General features: G+C 35.2%; 3 protein-coding genes across 6 annotated transcripts in view; 1 reads left to right on the top strand and 2 right to left on the bottom strand.

Annotated features, from left to right (window-relative positions):
* LOC139692940 (cell growth regulator with RING finger domain protein 1-like) overlaps nt 1-332 on the bottom strand; it is a 292,822-nt gene extending 292,490 nt beyond the window's left edge. For all 4 annotated transcript variants that reach the window (XM_071591264.1, XM_071591265.1, XM_071591266.1 and 1 more), the window contains exon 1: nt 70-332. In XM_071591264.1, the coding sequence (XP_071447365.1) occupies nt 70-179 (110 nt within the window). In that variant the 5' untranslated portion in view covers nt 180-332. The remainder of the gene's footprint in view (nt 1-69) is intronic.
* Nucleotides 333-396: 64 nt separating this feature from the next.
* LOC139692939 (acylphosphatase-1-like) lies at nt 397-4,765 on the top strand. Its single transcript, XM_071591263.1, has 4 exons — nt 397-562; nt 641-657; nt 760-869; nt 991-4,765. Exons 1-4 carry the CDS (start codon nt 400-402, stop codon nt 1,103-1,105), a joined length of 405 nt encoding a protein of 134 aa, XP_071447364.1. The 5' UTR covers nt 397-399; the 3' UTR covers nt 1,106-4,765.
* Nucleotides 4,766-4,981: 216 nt separating this feature from the next.
* On the bottom strand, nt 4,982-9,507 carry LOC139692938 (haloacid dehalogenase-like hydrolase domain-containing protein 2). The gene is made up of 4 exons (XM_071591262.1): nt 9,404-9,507; nt 8,987-9,280; nt 8,665-8,881; nt 4,982-7,521 (listed from the first exon to the last, which is right to left on the bottom strand). The coding sequence occupies exons 1-4, from the start codon at nt 9,505-9,507 to the stop codon at nt 7,336-7,338; spliced, it is 801 nt and encodes a 266-aa protein (XP_071447363.1). The 3' UTR covers nt 4,982-7,335.
* Nucleotides 9,508-20,471: the final 10,964 nt, after the last annotated feature.

Raw genomic sequence — 20,471 nt, 5'->3', positions numbered from 1 at the left:
CGTGAGATTGAAGCATATCACAAATCACTTGTAACCCGTATAAGAATCACTTAGAAGCGCAATTCTTACCTAATTACAAAAATCACCATTCCACAGAAACATACCACTACTGCTAAGAACGAAAACATATTAGACAGCTCAGCAACTGACACAAGCATGGCCGTCATTGCTACTATCATTATCAAAGTTGAAACAACGGAAGAGTTTGGTAAAACTTCAACAGCCTATTCACATTCAGACTCAACCTCCCATTTCATGTCCAATCCCTGGCATCTCTGCACTGACTGTTCTTGGAGAAAGTTTCCTTCGGTTGATGTTTTGATTCCAGCAGACCAAATACGACAACAGAAGAGCTCTCTGATGTCAGAAATAGGAACTATAATACAGCCGGCCGTACAAATGAAATCGACCTTGCGTACAAATGATCCGGGCCGGATCGTTTGTGGTTTCTATGGGAATATATTAATTTTACTTTGCATATTTGCGTTAGTTTTAGAAACGAATTGTGATATGAGTGATGTCATGTTATCCGTCGACTTTGAAGTCTTCGGCAAAGTACAAGGTAAAGTTCTACTGTACTGCTAAGTGTGGCGGCATCGTAAATTGAGGAAACTATTGATTCTGGTTTTTCTCCTTTCAGGTGTATTCTTTAGAAAGGTTAGTTTTACCCGAAAGATACCTTACATTACTTAATGACTCCCTACTTGCCTGTTCTTTCCCCTCTTGCTTATTATTATAATATCAACATTATTTTTTAAGAACACAGTGTTAAAAGGTACAGAACTTGGCCTTCGGGGATGGTGTATGAACACCCATAAAGGCACTGTGCAAGGGCATATGGAAGGCCCCCCAAAGGAAATAGAGGAAATGTAAGCGCATTAAACATTACTAATGGATGAACGTGTATTCAAACTTGTCAATCAAACTGAATTTTTTCGGGAAACTTGTTACCACTAGCGTATCGGTAACCTAAATTGATTTGCTTTTCAGGAAGCACTGGCTGCGCTACACCGGGAGTAAAATGTCAAAAATTGATAAAGCAGAATTCTCTAATGAAAAAGAAATAGAGAAATTCACGCTTAGTAGTTTTTCAGTTCGACATTAAAAAGTTATTGAAATATTACGAGTATCTTCGTACGTAGGTAATTTTGTTTTATTCTTCTTAACATTATATATTTATTGTTTCGCCATTTTTTCGTGTTATACCAATTAAATATAAAGTGAATTATACGCACAAATGTTTTTCTGAAAGTTGTCAATGATATGTAAAAACGGGAAAGTTTTAAATGCTTAATCGTAGAGTTGAGACACTATTGGAAACACTAAGGGAGATACCCATTTTCGTCATTGTTTAAGCTATTTCTGTAGTGTATAGATACTCGTGTGTGAAGCATCTGAGTCTACGCACCAGGGATTGGGTATCAGTTGGAAAGTTAAGCCCGAATGCAAAGAAACTGTTAAAGTTTAACCAAACTTCCATTGTTTCAACTTCGGTAGTAGCAATGACGGCCATCCTGGTACCAGTTGCTGAGCTGTCTAATCTGTTTTCCTTCTTAGCAGTAGTGGTATGTTTCTGTGGTATGGTGTTTTTTGAAATCAATGGAGTTAATGCTTCACTTACCCTGGGTGGAATATAGTGGAAATCGCCCCCGAAGAAATGAATGTAGCGTTCCGTAAATTCAAAAGATGTACTCTTTCCGAAAATAGGTGATCTCCCCTACACATAGGTACATGAGGTTATATGCCTGGCATAAAACATACAGGACAATCGAATGAACTATTATTTGTTTTCCATATACACTAGCATTTTATAGTCGATCACCTGTTCACTTTTCTGACATCAAATTCCTATGTATCCTTGATATTGTTGTAATCCAGGGAAAATATGTACTACATAATCTTGATTTAATTTATTGTAAGATCTTAGTGTAGGTGCACTGTAAAAAGAGAGTTTTTGTTGAAATGTGGCGATGGATGTGCAGATGTTTTGGCTGAAGCAGCATTTTGGTGTGGTCGGTTCAAGCCAATGTCAGAAGCATGACAGTATTAGGTAATGATAAAATATATTTCATGGGGCAAACAAATTGTCGACGTGTAATCACAATGATTATGTAGCTAATTATTTTTATTACTATGCAATTTAAAATTAATATCTGTCTTGTGATAGTGCCACTGTGTAATTTCTACCCAAGATGTACGAAATGTTCTTGTCCTACAACCTTGATTTGATGGTTTGCTACCACAATTGACGTACTAATAGTTAGCGATGCAGTAAAACTGACCAGGTTATGTGCAATTTAAAAAATTTTTAACATGAATTTTTTGAACGTTCAAAATTATACCGATTATGGCATGGGGAACTCGTGGAAGGCCTTGTTTTTCATGATGGAACATTTTCAATGTCAATCAAAATCACTTGTTACATTTGGAGGGACATATTGGGAAATGTGTTGATAACTCATTTTTTATTTAAAAACCAATTATGTTCTGAAATTGTTAAATTTTGTTACAATGCACAGTTGACCATCTTTATTTATTTTGCAAAATTACTTTCTCTCCTGAGCAACACCTTTCAGATATTTCTGGAAATACAAAAGTATTTATGCATAATTTAAAAGTATCTATTTTAAAGAATCTAACAATTTTTGTATTTTTGATCTTCTTCAGGGAATCTTATTCATTCTTCTTCTGTATTAAGGTTAACATATTTCTTTTAAAAATTTGTAAAGTGTAAATGATCAAGATCCATTGCCCTAGAATAGTGTGATTTGATGGAATGCTGAGTGGATAAGCTTGTCTTATTATAAACAAGTTAAAACTGGAATTAATATAGTGTTATTTGAAAAATGTTCATGCCATTTAATAATGATGAACTCTTACAATAAAGACAAGAGATATTGAAATGCCATAAACTAACATTTTTTGGGACTAAAACAGAAATTACTACATGTAGGAGATGATTCCAAACACCAGTCAGTGTAGCAACATCAATGACTGCATGCTGCAGTTATTTATGTTGAAAACTAACGTCTTCAAATTTTATAGTCTACTTTTGCTAACCACCTCAAGGATGATTGACATGAGGTTATAGCAGCTGCCCTGGATGCCTGTTTCCCTTAACATTTTTGATCTTGCTTAGCAATATGACAAAGAAGTAGAAATATTCCAATTATGCTAGTGTTGCACTCATATATGTAGTTAATATATTAAGTTGTGCCTGTCATCCTCAAGTTACCTCTGGCACCTATGATTAGGTGCTGCTGGGTCATTGGCATAGGTTCCACTATTTTGAAAAATGATGTCAAATTATTAATTTTATGGGTTTCCCTTTTATGAATTTTCATCAGAATGAGTTTCAGGGGAAGCCTTAATACCAGATTTATAACAACCATCACCAAACAGAATGTCTGAAGTATCATATAAAGATATATTTTTGGGCATAGCCTAAATGTAAGGGTAGTGGATTTAGGGTTATGGTCAGCTGTAAACCTTGTATACCTGGATAATATCATTGCAAGTGGTAGAACTTTAATCAACCAAATGGTAATGCTTTGGGATTATAATTCTCCTGCCATTATACCAACTGTATACATACTGAGTTTTTAGCTAATAAACTGCTAGTGTTAAATATTTCATCTTACATTGATAATTTCAAGAATTTACAAATTAAGGTCATGTGTTATCTTAGTGGATACGAAATTTTTGTCGCCAATTTGTGTAACATTTAGCCAGTCTTCTCGTGATTAAAACTGTTTCTGGGTACTAGATCTTCCCAGGAGGCACAGCTGGCATAGTGTAAACCATTTCCCCCCTCTTCCATCTTGGAAGTATAAATTTCATGACTTGTCAAGTCATTGGTGCAGAGGGAGTTTTGCCCCCACTTGTCAAGAAAACCTTAAAATAACCCAATCTCAAAATGATTTTAAATTATATTTTATTAACTTATACATAGTTTAAAAAAAATCTTCCCTTTACACCATTTATTCCAGATATGACTTTTCCATCAATTTATACAGTTTCCAAATTTTGTTGGTACCTGTACTTCAGAGAGAGAGAATTAACTGAAATGCAAAAACAAGTTGATAAAACCCATTTGTCATAAAAGTCCTCTCAAGTGCCTTCTAGATTCTTTTTGCAAACAAAACAGGGTGTTACAAAAATACTTTAAGTGCCACTCTTATTAATAGCATTCCACTATGGTGAACTATTTTTCTAAAATGATAGTTAAAAAATTTTGCCTAAATTTGAGGTGTTAGAATCTCACCGAGATCATATTTTTGTTCTGTTGCTGTCTATTTGAGAAAAACAACTCCATATTCAAATAAAATTGAATTCTATATTCAGGATGACTACTAATTCTTGGCAATGCAGAAAAGGCTTTGATAGGTGTCTTTGTCTTAATGGATCTAAGGATGTATTCGTATCCTTAGCTGATCTTGTGAAGTTTATTTAGTTTTTTATGTACTTTAAGTTCACAAGGAAGAGTAAAAAATGTCTATATTTATACATGTAAAGAGGAGAATGCTGTCCAAATGAGTAGCTTGTTATGTAATATTCAGCATGTACGAAATGTCACATTTATTGAAAACGTTTTATTAAAATACAGACTAATATTTCATACAACCTAAATATTATAGTTTGCTTCTTGATTTTGTCTTCAATAATAAATACTGATGTTGCAACATATGATATTGTCACTATTATTTGGATTAAAAATGTACCCCTGTAAATATAATTTTGCCCTGAATAAATGTTAAAAAATAAACTGGTTTACAGTTCTGTTTAAAGCGCAGTATCCGTTGATTTCATCATGAGTTTCTATGTTAGCCAGCTTATAACTAAACCAATTTATTTTTTAAATCTAACACATTACTCATGAATAAATTTTTGTTTCAAAATAAATTTTTCCATTAACTATAGCCACGAGTACTCACATTTCTCATAAATGTCCCTCAGTCAGTCAATGGAAAAAAAAAGTTGATGGGGTATGATTTCACTTTATTTTAAGTAAATATGTATTTACATCAAAAATTTAAAATTCAATTTGGCTCTAAGTCTTGATAATACCTCTTCATTTTGTTGTTATATCACAGTACAAGAGATGAAGGTGCATTATTTTCTGGCATTATTACCGTAACTAATAGAATATACATTGCCCAATTCAAAGCATTGGTAAAATCAATGATAAGCCAAATATTTCCACACAATGTCATCTATGGAGTAAGACTAATAGTTTATACAACAGCCTTTGGTAAAGACAACTTAATCTTCTCAATAAAAAATATAAGTTATTACACATAATAACCATAAAGCACAAATTGTTCTAGTTTCACACCTTTTCATTCTTGCATTTTGGTTGAATAATTAAATCTATTCAATGGTAAGACATTGAGGGAATAAACTAATTATCAAGCGTCATCCAGCCAAGGAGTACAGTGCACAAATGTTTATGCATAGAAATTTAATTCAGCTCAAATAACAGCCACAGCATATGTGAAAAAGTACAATATGATGAGATGAACCAAATGGGTTTACTGGAGGAACTGGAATGAAAGTGTATAATTATCACAAGAGCCAGAAAGAAAGAGATTTTAGAAAACATAAGTTTTTTTCTGTCGTAGGGATAACTATTAGGACCATACAGTATTTCAGTAGGTCAAAAATTGTACATGGGAAAATGTTTTTCAAATATTGGATTGTAAAAGACTGCCATAATTTCTCATTGTGGTCCTGCCTTCCAATATAATGCCAGTATCTATTATGAAAACAACCAACATTGCAAAATAAAATCAAAATTAGATTATCCCCCCTATTGCACTGTTATGTCACATTAATTCATGAGAATTACGAATTAAGTTTTTTTTCCAACATGGATGCACCAATAACTTTGATAAAGTTGTCCATTTCAGCAGTGTATTTCCTTGGGTGTTAATGACATTTTATAGAATCAATAGTATTTTGAGCATCTATTAAGGATGAAATACTATCTAAAACTCGACATAATATTTAACTCAAGCTATATAAAACAATTTTGGACAAAATAATATCCATACATAAACTACATAACAGCAATGCCAGTATTTGCAGTCACAAAGATCAATGACTGCATCAACTGTTGAACACTGGGATAATTTTCAAACCTTGATACACTTATTCACATTCGAATATTATAGGAGAGCCACCGATGTATTGAGTTTGTACAGGGCAAATGATTGTCACGTAGGCAGTAAATCTTTCAGGCATATTGCTCCACTTAACTTTCTGTGTTAACTTTCAACGTTAACTTTCAAAAAATATTTCCACATGTTCTGCAAATATGGTGCCAATGCAAACTGCAATTAGTTCCTCCAAAAACCAATTATAATACAGGGTTCGTCCGGAAAATAAGTGTACTTACGTAACTTAAGTGCACCGCTCTGACGGGCTGCGATTGGAGGGGGGTATGTTGGCAAGCGACGCTGAAAAAGGCAGTCGGCTCTGAGCTGTGGTGTAGTGAGGAGCTTTGTTAACGTGAACCTCCACGCTCGACCCACGTCACGGAACGCGATGCCGAAGTTTTTGGAGCAGCGTTATTCCATCAAATTTGCGGTAAAGCTTGGGAAATCATCTACCGAAACTGTCGGTATGATTAACCAGGCTTTCGGGGAGTCATGTCCAGAAACATGATCTTTCGGTGGCACAAGATGTTCGTGGAGGGCAGAGAAGAGGTCGACGACGAGTCTTCGAGAGGTTCCCGATGATGCCTTTGCGGGAGCGTTCCAGGAATGGGAATGCCGCTGGAACAAGTGTATCGACTCACAAGGGTCCTATTTTGAGGAATATTAGCTTAAGATATGTAAAAGTGTAATATTTTTTTTTCCTGAGCTCAGTACACTTATTTTCCGGACGAACAAATGAACAATATATATTTTCAACAGGGATATTAATTTTTACCATCAACTTCACTTGATGACTGATGAAGCAAGGTGCAGTTCAAATTCACTTAATCTGCCTTCATTCCTCCAAAACATGATTACTTACCATTTGAAAATTTAAAGAATGTAGTCATAGTCTGTGTTCTATATTTAAACCCAATTTTACAAAATAGCAAATGAACGTACATTCTAAAGAAGTAAACGAAAATGCAATTAAATTTGCTTCACACTTTGGGTGCTAGTAAGTTGAAAACTGCACTGGAAGTGCTTCAACTTCAGGCATTGTTATAAATCAAGTTCTTGCTCTTTCATGAGTAATTTGAAAGAATTTTGAATTTGATATTGACAATCTTATGTCAATTACTGTGGGATAATTAGTAATTTTTATTGTTTTTTATAACATGTGAGTCAAATAAATGAGCTATGCAGTGTGGGAACCCAAACTCTTGAGAATGAGGTCCACAGCAGCAGGGAAGTCAGCCACCACATAAGATGGATCAAGGGCAGGCTCAAGTTTATTCTCATCCCCTTCCCTGTACTTTCCGGTCCGAACAAGTAACCCATGCAGGCCGGCAGCCAGGGCACCGCCTACATCTAGTTGAACATCCTAGTCGTTGTGAAAGAAAACCCTTATTTTAATCACAAATTTATCAGTTGTAGCAACAAAGTTTTGTTTTATTACAGCACTCTTCTGAACTTATATTTAAATTTAAAAATTAAATTTTAAAAATTTATTACTGCAACCACCAAAAACCAACAGTAATTAACCTAAAGGCTTGCCTAATACTAAGCTCAACAGTGAGAAATTCACATATCAGGGAAGGTAGGGGCAGTTCCTTTCCCCATGCTGCTGATGGTTTCCTTGAAAGATCTGGTGCTCAAACAATTGTGAAACTGGTTGCACCCCATGGATGTCAACCAAAATCAAACCCAGGCCCACTGATAGATAGCTCTACACTCTTTATACACTGGACTATCTCTCCTCCTAATTAAAATACCTTGATAATATTCAAATGCCGCAGCTTGAAATTTTTCAAACGTATAAACAGTCAAAATCTTCAAGGTTTTTCAGTAAGTAATCAAAGGATTTCCTCACACTGTAATCACAGCAACTGCGAATCGTTTAACTTTTCTAATGATCATCATTCCTAGACCATACCCCTAGAGTTAGTTTGCTTCTAGAAAACTTATGGAAATATATTCTAGCATTCATGTCAGTCAAGAAGTGATGCTTGTGTCAAAATACATTACAGTACAGCACAGTAAGTCCAATACAAGGTCCTCATCAACAACTCTTTGGTTAAGACATCTTTGCCTAATACAAATCTTTTTCATGCATGCCCCTACTATGTTCACCATATGCATCCAAAATATTTACTGAATAAACATCCTTTTTTTACCTGATTTAGTTTATACCTTCCAACTTTAATGTTCAACTTAGGTTTCCTATTTTTCGAGAAACTCATAACCTTCATTTTATTACATCGATTTTTATCCCATCCCAATCGCACGGACTTTTAGGACAAATTTTTCATTTAACCACTTCACCAAATCAAAATGCTTGAAAATTGATATGTTGCCCGTTAATTACTCTGGCCAATTGTTAGCTCTCAGTAATATTGTTTTATAAATGGCTGCAATTTTCACCTTTTCATCACTGCACTTAATTTTTACTAGCCAAGATGTTTAAGATGGAATTGTGAGAATGTAATGTAAAGTATTTTTCAAAATGTTTCCACTCTTTACTTACATCTCCGACCATTACCGCTTCCTCTGGCTTCACACCAATATCTGAGAGGGCAGTGTAGAAGAAGTCGGGGGCCGGTTTACCCACTACACGAGATTTCTGCCCTGATGCATATTCTAAGCATTCTACAAAAGGTCCTGGTCCCAGAGCCAAACCATCTGCTCGACGGTAATATTTACTCTTGTGTATGGCTATTAATTGAGCACCATCTTGCAGAAGGCTGGAAAAGTATAAGGGATATCGGAATTAGCATTTAAACCAGTTCGATGAACGTCTTCTTACATGTAACTGTGCTGGTTGTAGATGAGACGAAATTCGTTCTTACCGAAAAGCCTCATTTAAGTGCTTATATTGAAACATAGACGGAGCTAAACCAACAACAACTGCATTGGGATTAGTTGAATCTATTCCGCTGAAGTCCTCAAGTGCTTCATCTTCGAGGAAGAGAAGCGGCCTTACTTTCAGTGTTTCCACTAAGGTTCTGGCTGCGATAAGTGATGTGAACACTTCCTCGGGTTTTATATTGAACCCCAATGTGGTGAGGCGAGAAAGAAGCAGAGACCTGGATTCTTTTGTGGTGTTCGTAACAAAACGAAGGGCGAGTCCTGATTTTCGTAATCTTCAAGGAAAAGATATACCGGTTAAGAAAAGAAAACAGTATAGTGCCAATCATTAATTTAAAATTCGGTTTAAAAGACAACAGTTATCTCCTCTTATTCTATCTTCATGAATTTAATAGTACCTCTCCAAAGCTGCTATGGATCCAGGTATTATGTCATTTTCTATATGTACGGTACCACTCAAATCTATTAAGACGGCCCGTATTGCTTTCCAACCTGCAGCCATGTCCTCCGTGCTAAAGTTTTCGAATCGATATTTCATCCAACGTGCGCGCGACTTTTAAGCCCTTGCAGCCAGAGGCAAAGGAAGAAAAAAATTATCAATAAACAGTTGAGGGGTAAAGAATAACTTATAAAGGCTCAATATATTGGTTTAAAAACGGGTAAGTGCTGCGTTATTTGATTATAACAATAAAAAACATGAATGGAAAGGGATATTGAAATCAGAAACTTCCTTTGCTTTGTAGATTTTTGGAAGACGTTCGATAAATATGAGATAAGACGAAGGCCAACGAAACCACTCGGAATTCGTTTTCATGATTTTTTTAGAGTATCAACTGGAGCTCCGCATCAACATTATGTTGAATTTTATTGTCTACCTCTTTAATGATTTTAAACAACTCCTAACTCTGCTGTAGGTAAGACCATATTTTATTTAAGCCTTCCTTGGTATCACTGGGCCTCGGATGATGAAAAGTTCATGCGAAACCAAAATTTTAATGCAGCGTATTACTTGTCATGTGTAATTTCTATCGTCGCCGCAGGCAAACTGAACGCACTCAAACTTACAACAGCTGCTGCTGGCTAAATATAGAATTGAATGTAGCTTGTACCACACATACAAGAGCATCACATGTTGACCTAACAATTAAACATTAAATTAAATATTTGTGCGATGAATTATGCTAATAAAAATATTATGATCTCTCTTTATCGAGCAACCCTCTGTTTTAAGCCAGTGTGCTCTTTCACTGCTATGACTCTAAAACTATATGTTGAAAGTATACTATTTTTTTAACTTAAGAAACGTTCTTTCTCTGTTCATTCCCCCTCCACTTCCTCGCTAATCCAACCATCTCCCATCTATTCTTCATAATTCCATTGTGATTCAACATACTCTGAAATTTACCTAATTATTCTGCTCTCTTTGCATTTCTCTGAGCCACCTTCTCTCTTCCCTCAGGTTTTTTTTGTCTTATTTCCAGTCCATTTCATTTCCATCCTTCTCCACGGCTATCAAGAAGACAAAATCAATTAAATATATATTTTGTGATCCAGCCATTCCCTTTCCATTTCAGTCCTATCAATGAAGTCAATCCGATCGATGTCAGATGGCAGTGAATGACTCATTGAGTTGGACTCATATGACTTAAAACGACTGAGAGGAATAAATCATATGTATACAAAGAAGTATCAGCAGTGGTGTTTGCTGAGCTAAAATTCAATATGCAAGAAGGTATTCCCAAAAGTAAGGCCTTTCATTTTTTTAGAAATAGAAATAAACGTTTGTTTTCAATAATTGATTTAGTATTTTACAGCTTGAAAATAGATATATTTTTTTACTTAATTGCCATTTTGGTTGATAAACACTGGGGCAGTTTTTGTATACCCATATTGTATTAGCTCATAGTCATGTAGTTGAGGAAGTATTAGAACTCATCTTTCACATTATCGTTGTTGCTTGTTATGGATGACAAAACCTGGGTGTTCTGCTTCACACCTGAAACCAAACAGTAATCAAATGATTGGCAGCATTCCTCTTCACCCAAGCCGCAAAAATTCAAACAAATGCAGTCTGTCAGAAAAACCATTGTGACTGCTTTGTGATCAAAAGGGGGTATTGTTGATCAACTCCATGGCTCCTGGGAACACAATAAACGCTGACAATAGGGTTGTGAGGCAATTGAGAAACTCAGACAGGGGATTCAAAAATGGAGAAGATGAGTGTTGAGCAAGGATTTAAGTTTTCTCTGTGACAATGCTTGTCTATCGCTCTCCTTTAATGGTATGGATGGGATTTGCTAAGAGAATGGTTGAATGAAAAATATTGTTGGATAAACTCTTCTTTTTCATTAAATGAATCAAAATTACTGAATTAATATTGCAATCAGTAATGCAAAATATGTCTGACCTAAAATTGTCAAATTTTACTTATGTTTTGAATCTCAATAAAACTATAATACAGCAGACTGCACTATGTATAATATGCACTATTCACATTAAAACATTTGGTGAATACAGAAATGAGAACAATGTATTAATAAAATAAAATTTATTTACTTAAATATTTTTAAATAGTGTACCTATGCTTATGGAAATAAAATAAATTTTATTCATATGGTTTGTAAAATATCTATGAATTTTAATATCACAATTCTGTAGTTGGCACATTAGACTTGGCTGGACCAAAGCTGAAATTGTTATCATCATGCTGTTCATCATTTTCATTAGGCATCCTTGTCTCACTTCCATTATTCTTCTGAGGCTTAAACTCAGGATTGTCTTCAATGCCAACCAAATCTGAGTCATCACTGTACTGACTGTAGATATCATAGAATGAGAAAAGTAAAACATTAGTAGTATGAATTCTGTTATTCCAAAGATATCTTGGGATAAACATGAAATCCACCCTTGGTAATTGTAATGCATATATTCTTATGCTATATTTAACAAGTGTAAGTATTAAGTGTTTGGAAAAAGGACCTTGGAGACAATTTCAAATGTAAGATCTATGATGCCTGTGATTTCATCTTACTTGGATAAGGGATAAATATTGCAAAGGGGTGGAGACTAAAATTCCTTCTCCTATCCCATTAATGGCAATTTTTTTGTAGCCTTTGACAGCATTGATGAAACATTTCTCCATACATTCATCCAAATATAGATAACATACTTGTATTTCAAGTATGTAAATATATTGTGGTAAACATTGTCCTTGTGAAGTGTGTGTCACTTTTAAAATATTGAAAACTGGAAAGCTTCCTTTGCTCAATATTTTGATAATAGTGGGATGCAATAACATGATTCTCCAGTAGAATAATGCGGGGCTATGAATGGAAGAAAAAAATAGGCATTTTGGATGGAATTAAGGAGGTCAGGAAGTATACAGGGCTAAAAAATTGGTTATTGTAATATGTATGCAATTTAGAGTATTAGTACTCTATCATTACTCTAGTATTAGTACAGGGAAGCGAGAGATAAGCCAGGTGAGATGGGTAGAAGCAGGGGATGTTAGGTAGCAGGTGTGCCAATGGGTGGGAAATACGAAGGGTGTGGGGGTGAATAGGTTAAGGAGGCTAGTGGCAGAGGGAGTGGGTAGGAGGTTGCAAGGTGCGTATTTTGACTGTCTCAGTAGATGGAAAATGGGAAGGATTTGGGGTGGAATAAGAAAGGTGCTGGAGGAGGGTTTTACACTTAAAAGTAAAGCAGTGTGTTGCCATTGTGCTATCAAAAACATAGCATAAACAAGTAGACTACTGTTAAAAATATCCGCCAATAATTTTCTCCTTATTCACTTTATCCTTTTTACCAATTTTTACAACCTTTTTTCTCCCTCTGCTGTCATGGTCAGGTAATCTCCATATTTCATGGACTTAAGTCTCTATCCTTCACAATTAACCCACCAAACCCTTCCAAAGTTTCCTTTTAAAATTATTCCTATATATATTTACATTGAATATAACTGGGAACACACGTCATCCTTGTCTCTCAATCTTTTCTTTGATGATAAGTCAATAAATAACTTGCGAAACTGAATAGAGGCAATAATAATCAAAGTAACTACCTTAAATTTATTTACATTATTCTACATATTCACCCTGTACATTCAGAGACACTCATTCCATTTCTTGACAAGTCCTTGATAGCCAGCAACAAAGAAGTCTTTAGTGTCCTGTTGCAGCCGGCATGTAACCTCTTTGGCCTATGGCATCATCATTTTCAAAACCAGGGCCACCCAAATGATTTTTCAGGGGGCTGGACAAATGAAAACCACTGTGAGTTAAGTTGGGACTGTACAAAGGATGTTACAAGCATTCCCAATGACCGGTTCATTACAGCTCCTGTGCTTGTCTTACTGATGTTTGTTATATATTTATTGACTCAACCTAGTATATAGCCATCACCTGTCCCTAACAGTTCTCCTCATATATCTACATCATTCTTTCATATATATGCTACATGTACCCCTTGTCCTTGGAATCTGACAGGGTCATTTACCAATGCATAACTAGAGTTTGACTGGTTCACATTATATCATGAATGATGTCACCCTCCCTATAGCAGTTCTGTAAAACTCTTCTCTATCTTTCTTTGCCAATATATCTACTCCTCTGTTCTCGATGACCTCCTACTTATAATCGAATTAACCCACCTGATATCTCTTCTCCTTCCTTTTCCAATTTAACTTCACTCAATATGAGAATGCATATTTTGTTTCTTTCCATTTCTCTTTATCTATTTTCTATCTTCCCCTTCCTATGCAACATTCAAACACTTCATGAGGGTACATCTTAATTAATGATTTTTTAAGTCTCAGCCTTTGTATTGACTGCCATAATATTTCCATTTCAGTGCTTGAGTTGCCTGGATTGAATTCTAATTTCAACCTAAGTCAATAAATATTATGGTTATAACTAGCATATTTAACTTATATTACATTGATATTAATTCAAATGGAAGATAGTTGGGCTTCCATTAGATAGGCATGAAAAATACACGCCTATTATAACCCCTTTATCATAAGGAGGAGAGAGAGAAATGAAAAGGCTCCTCACAATTTAGCTTTCTTAGTATACTTCAGTCAGACTATATCTTGTCAGACATACTATAAAACATACCTGGCAGTATCATCATTCTTTATGTTCTCATTCCATACTGGATTTGAGCCTTCAAGGGCATGTTGATTTGTGTTTGGTACATTCATTTGCACTCTGTTGAGGCCAGAGTCCATGGAACCAAACTTTGTTTGGCTCAGAGCTGCAAGTCGCCGGTTGAGGCTGTAAAATAGATATGATATTATAAGGATTATACTATAATTTCAGGATCATGACCTTAATGCATAGCTGAAATATTCATACTTCTTGGTCAACCACAATGCAACTCAATCACTTAGATTTAAACTGCTAGTGTACATAATGATTTGGTACATATTGTACCTAAGTTCCATTTTGTTATTAAAAACACCAGTGTATTTTATAACAATTTTATTTGTGTATAAAAGCCTGTACCTGCTTTTTGACATAATTTCTACCAATTTTGAGGCACTAAAAATGCAACTAGCTTTTGAATTCTATTCTCTTACATATCTGGCACCTGCTTTAAAATTTTTTTTGCCCAAAAACATGTAAAGGGCTCCAATGCTTATTGAATCACATTTTAAGAGTTTTAAAGGATTATTATTATTATTAGGCTAAAAAAATTAACAATAGAATAGCATTAGATAGTATTCTTTGTTGTCAACATATCAATTCTACAATCAAAAACTTTTCATTGAAGGCAATGTGGCAGTGTGGCATGAAAGTTAAATTGAAAACATCATGAAAAATCACCCATGCATGTATAAGTATTCATTTTGGAGAGTGATGGGAAGGATGTATAAAGTGACTTTTGAGGGAAGGAATGATTGAGGGAATATAGGATGGCAAATGAGAAGAGGGTAGGGTGTGCTACAGACACTGATGACTTTGGAAAGGAGCATGGGAGAGAGAGTTTGGTGTATTGCTGAGCTGAGGATGAAGACATTAAAACTTGTGAATGGGAAGAAAATTTCACTGTCACTGCTTCCAGTATTTATATGTTCCCCTCTAAAGCTTTAGTGTTCTTCATAAAAGAGGGAGGTTAAAGAGGCATATTAGTCATCCTCCACACTCTGATTAAGCCAAGCCATCTAATCCCCACTGAATTTAACGACGAAAGTCAGTGGTTCACAGCAATACACATGGGGTCACACTCTGGAGGTTGGGGAACATGAGCCCCTTTTCCCTATGTCTGTTTAAGATAATGTATCATAATCATTATTATAGTCATAGAAAAATGTCTAGCCACTGTAAATGCTCATAAGTAAATCAAACTTCTAATTTTGTCATTTTAGAAGCCAATTTAATGTTGATGAAAATTTTAAATTTGATTATCATGCCAATATAAGAGGGTGTAATCTCAGAAAATCAGAATAATTTGCCTCTCATTGCCATAAAGATGCTTGGCTATTTGTTGGTATTAAGTACATTAAGTTATTCAATAAGCTCATGAGGTATTTTAAATATGTAACACATCAAGAGTGGAATAAAAAATTATAGAAATATGGATAGCAGGAATATTCTTTGTCTGAAGATTGTATTTTATTGTTATCTCAATGCTGTTATAATTAATGTGAAAATATATTTGTGAACCATTGGATAAACCATTTCCTTTAGGTATGATGAAAAATGTCTAATATACTTCAGTGTTTTTGGTATAGGTTGCCAAGGATGTACAGCCGACACACATCCCCCAACCTCCCAAGTCTAACCTAGTTGAGAACTCTCAACTTTCAAAATTAAGTTTGGGAAAGAGGGGGCTAGAAAACTTTTCCAAGACAAGTGAGTTAATAAAGACTACAATGTCTGTCTATCTTCACTGCTTTACAAAAAAAACTGAAGGCTTTAGGTGAGAACATTTAGAAACTGGAGTCTCAAGACAAAATTTCCTTCCCAATCCTCATGGTCATATCTCTTCATATTCAGTCTTTGCTGCACTAAATGATCTTTCACATGTTGTTCTCCAAAGACATCGACATCAACCATACACCCTTTTCTCTTCTCATTCACCATTTGATCATCTACTGATCCATCGCCCCTCTCTGTAACATGTTGCCATATTGATATGACAACAGTGAAATCTTTAAAAATCCTAACAGTGAAATCTTATAAAAATATGAGCATTTGCATAAAAAATTCATAGATGGACAATGTCTTTTTGAGGTGTTAAAATCTTTACAGTTTTTTTTAAATTAAAAACAGTGAAAGATGTTCTGAATTTTATTCAGAGTAATACTTATTATTGTGGATAACATTCAAAAGGTAAATGAAAAAGTGAAATTCACTCTACGGATTCATTTCCTAATGCAACTATCTCAATAAGAATTTATTTACCTCAACAATAATTGCAAACCATCTTTATTTCTCAAACCATCTTTAAAATGCAAAAGAAAGCTATTAGAATCATCGCCAGGAAACCTTACAATGCTCCATCAAGGCCTATTTTCCATGAATTAAATTTGCTACCACTCCCATGCATCTACATTATGTTTTTAATTCTATATATAAAAAATAACATCGGCAACTATTCTCTTAACTCTGCCTATCATCATCATTACACCAGAGGCAGGAATGACTTCCATTATGGGAATATAAGAACTAAAGCATTGAAATTAGGACCCAATGAAATGGGCATCAGATTATTTAACAAACTACCCAAAAGTATCAAGGATACACAGGGAACTGCCGTATTCAGGCATAAACTAAAAAGATATCTACAACGCAATATGTTTTACTCGGTTGATGAATATCTCAACAATATTCCCGACCAGTAAGTTCATACTTTTAGTTTCTAGCAATGGTAATGGTCTGATTCATGTTTGTGATCAATGATTTTTCTGAATTTGATATTGTATGTGCATGTTACAGCCGATGTTCATGGGTTTGTACCAAACACTTATGTAACTATGAGCATCTATTCTTTTATGTATCTTAACTGAGCCTGTGTCTTTGCTCCTCATTGACGTGCCTTATATCATGTACATACTTCACCCACCTGGTATTTTTGTATTGTGATCTCTGGGCAAATAAAAGGTAATAATAATAATAATGTGGAAATGCAGTTTCATAAGCTAAGTAATTTTAATCAGGGATGCTAAATCAGTTTCTGTACAATGGCACCGAACATATCAGTTCCAATCCAAACCCTTACCTTCGAGTTTTGAAGTAAAATGCTGCCAAAAGAAGGAAAACCAACACAGCAAGGACAGCAGACATGGCTATTAGAATTGTCTGATTGAAATTGTTATTTGATTGTTTGGTGGTTGTCAAGCTTCCAGTATAATCTTTCCAGATGAAACCTTTCTCTTGGAATTCAAGAAAAATCTTATTTCTGGTATCAAAAATATTAATGGCCCTGTGAATCGAAATAGCATAGTATAATGGTTACATATATGGAAGATGTGCTGACTTAATATTATGGAGACAATATAATTATTCTAAGATATAAGAAGAAAAATGAATGTACAATGAAGTTAATTGGAAATTGCAAATGGGATGGTAATTCTTCAAAATCAGGAACTTCCAGCATTGTCCTCAATACCATATAACCTTTTCTTTGAGTCATAATATGCTTAATATCTAGTCAACCCATTGTATTTGATTTTTGGGCGAATAAAAATCATTATCATTGCCAGAAATAAATAAATAGGAGTTAAAATATTAATTGTGACCATTTTCTTGGTCTGATCTGTTAGGACATATACCTCATCTCTTCAATGTTTCATGAAGTTTTTGCAGCATACTCTGCTACTTATGTTATCTTTGAAACAAGAATATATTTCCCACTTTCTTAGCTTCATGAAACTTGCTGTCTTTGTTGTGGAAATGAGAAAAGTTTTTTTCAATATTATGACCTGACTACTTTCCACTCAAACTATAGAACTATTTTTCAGGGTTAGCTACATTGATAACATTACTCTCCTCTGGACTCATACCTGAGATTTCCTTGATCACCCAACTTCCTCATTCACTGTCAAATTCACTTCATCAATATCTGAATCTGCCATAACCTTCTCTGATATAGACATCCAGCTTCATATCAATAAATGCACTACATCTATACACGCAAAACAACCAATGAACAGTACCAATTTTTTTAAATCTGTCATGTTATTCACTCTAACCGCTCAATCCATAAATCACTCTCCATTCAAGTGCACTTTATCTGTGACAATATCTCTGGATTAAATGAAAACATACTAAACAGTTTACCGTAAACGGTTAACACTCGTAAACAGTTTACACTTTAAAAACATAAGCTCTCAGAAACTCTCCTCAAAAAGAAAATTTACCACTCTTCTAACAAGGGCACTCACTGCCCCAAAATTTCCACACATGATATCAAACACTTCACTGCATATTTCTCATGAGAACTTTAACTTCAACCCATGTTAAAGAAACTTTGCCCAATTAAAATAAATAATGATCTCACTATCTTTCTCTTTCCCCAATGTCCCTTTGACACCTCTTTTCACCTCGACACTTGCCATGCAGATGTTATGGTTGCCTTACATTTTCTCTTTTTCTACCCTTCTCTTTCCAATACACTTCATCCCCACATGACTGGATTCCATTACTAGATGCTCTTCCAGGAGGGGCAGCAAACATTTAAGTGAGAACTCTTGGAATAGTGCAGGTAAATATCTGGTTAGAAAGAGGCCTTTGGATTCCCAAGTCTGAAACATGTCAAATGAATACCACATCTCCCTCACTCCCTCCCCTTCAACACTCCCTTGCCATCACTTCCTAGTGCTCCCCCCCTCATCCTCACTCTTCAGCATGTCCTGTCTCTTCATTCCTTTACAACCCCCTATACAAGCAGTACTCTCGAGCTGATGATGGTTGAACTGGAACAGTTCATAACAATTGATGTGAGTGCCCCTTTCTGTGTCCATTTTGTTAGCACTAGGTTAAGCTGCCATCTAATTTTTGTATATTATGAGGGTGTGTTGATTATACATGCACAGGCACATATATATTTATTTATTTTAAGCAAGTTACAGGAAGCATGTACCTAGATGTACTACATAAACCAGAACCATAAACATAGTTATCAACCTGAAGGTCGGTTTCATAGCTGAGGGTAGAGCTCACCCAGTACTAAGCCCTGTATGGTAGGCTAAACTACCATCTCTGGTTGGGGGGCTAAATCCTTTCCCTGTGCTGCATATGGTTTCTCAAATACTTATGGTACCCAAAGAATCACAAAAATCAAGTGAAGCTGAGGGTGTCCAGAAGCATGCCTGGGAATCGAACCCAGGCTCCCCAGTCAATGTCCAATACTCTACACCTGATCTATCAGATTTGTTATAAGCTACATATAACAATATAAATATTCTTCAACTTACTGATTAATAACAAAGGAATCCACAGGCAAATGATTTTCTTCATTCAGAAAGATAGTTTTTATGACTGTATCATTAGTCAACAATCCACTGCTATCTGTATCAGACTGTACTATCCCGATGTGGCAAGTATACTTCAGGTATTTTGTCAAAATCTGGCTGATCTAAAGAGAAATACATGCGTTAATACCAGAGCAAAGTACAATGATGGAATATGTGAGCTCCTATTACCTAAATCAACTATTATTAGGAATGATATTTCAGGAAAGTGCACATGTATGTATATATAAGTACAGTTGAACAATGAGCAAATAATGAACTACTTTGGAGATTTGAAAATCTATAGTGACAGTACGTGTACGAGGTCTGTCCAATAAATATGCGAACTGAGGCCATAAAAACTTCATTTTGCAAAATTTATTGTGCATCGATTTTGTCCCCTTCAAAGTACTAGTCTCCATTCGTTGCTATGAACTTATTGCATCTTCTTTCCACTGTTTAAAGCACCCTTGGAAGTCCTCGGCAGTTAGGCTTTTTAGTTTTCTCGTTGTTCCTTGCTTTATTGTGTCCACATCTTGCCAGTGATGTCCCTTCATCACATTTTTGCATTTTGGGAATAGGAAAAAGTCATGGGGTGAGATCTGGCAAATAAGGAGGATGATCAAGGATGGTGATTTAAGTTTTTGCCGGAAACTGGTGAACAATCAATGCTGAATGTGCAGGTGAATTGTCATGGTGAAGGATCCATCCATCGCCTTGAGTCAAATTTGATCACACACGATGAACGCCATCTCTCAAACGCTTGAGAATTGTAAGGTAGAACTCCGCATTTACTGTTTTTACTTCAGGAAGAAATTCTGTACGAACAACACCTATGACACCAAAGAAAACCAGGAGCATGACTTTGATTTTCGATCGGCCTTTTCTTAATTTTTTGGTTTGATTTAATCCACTTGAAAACGGATGTTTCCTTCAGAGCATTGTTACCATAAACAGCTCTCAACATATCAGTAATTTCTTGATAATTTTACTGCACTTAACCCAAAAAC

Source organism: Hetaerina americana, unplaced genomic scaffold, assembly GCF_022747635.1.
Source record: "Hetaerina americana unplaced genomic scaffold, ioHetAmer1.1.p SCAF_44, whole genome shotgun sequence".
Lineage (NCBI taxonomy): Eukaryota > Metazoa > Arthropoda > Insecta > Odonata > Calopterygidae > Hetaerina > Hetaerina americana.
Note: the sequence above shows the minus strand (reverse complement) of the source record. Positions and strands in the feature narration are given on the sequence as shown.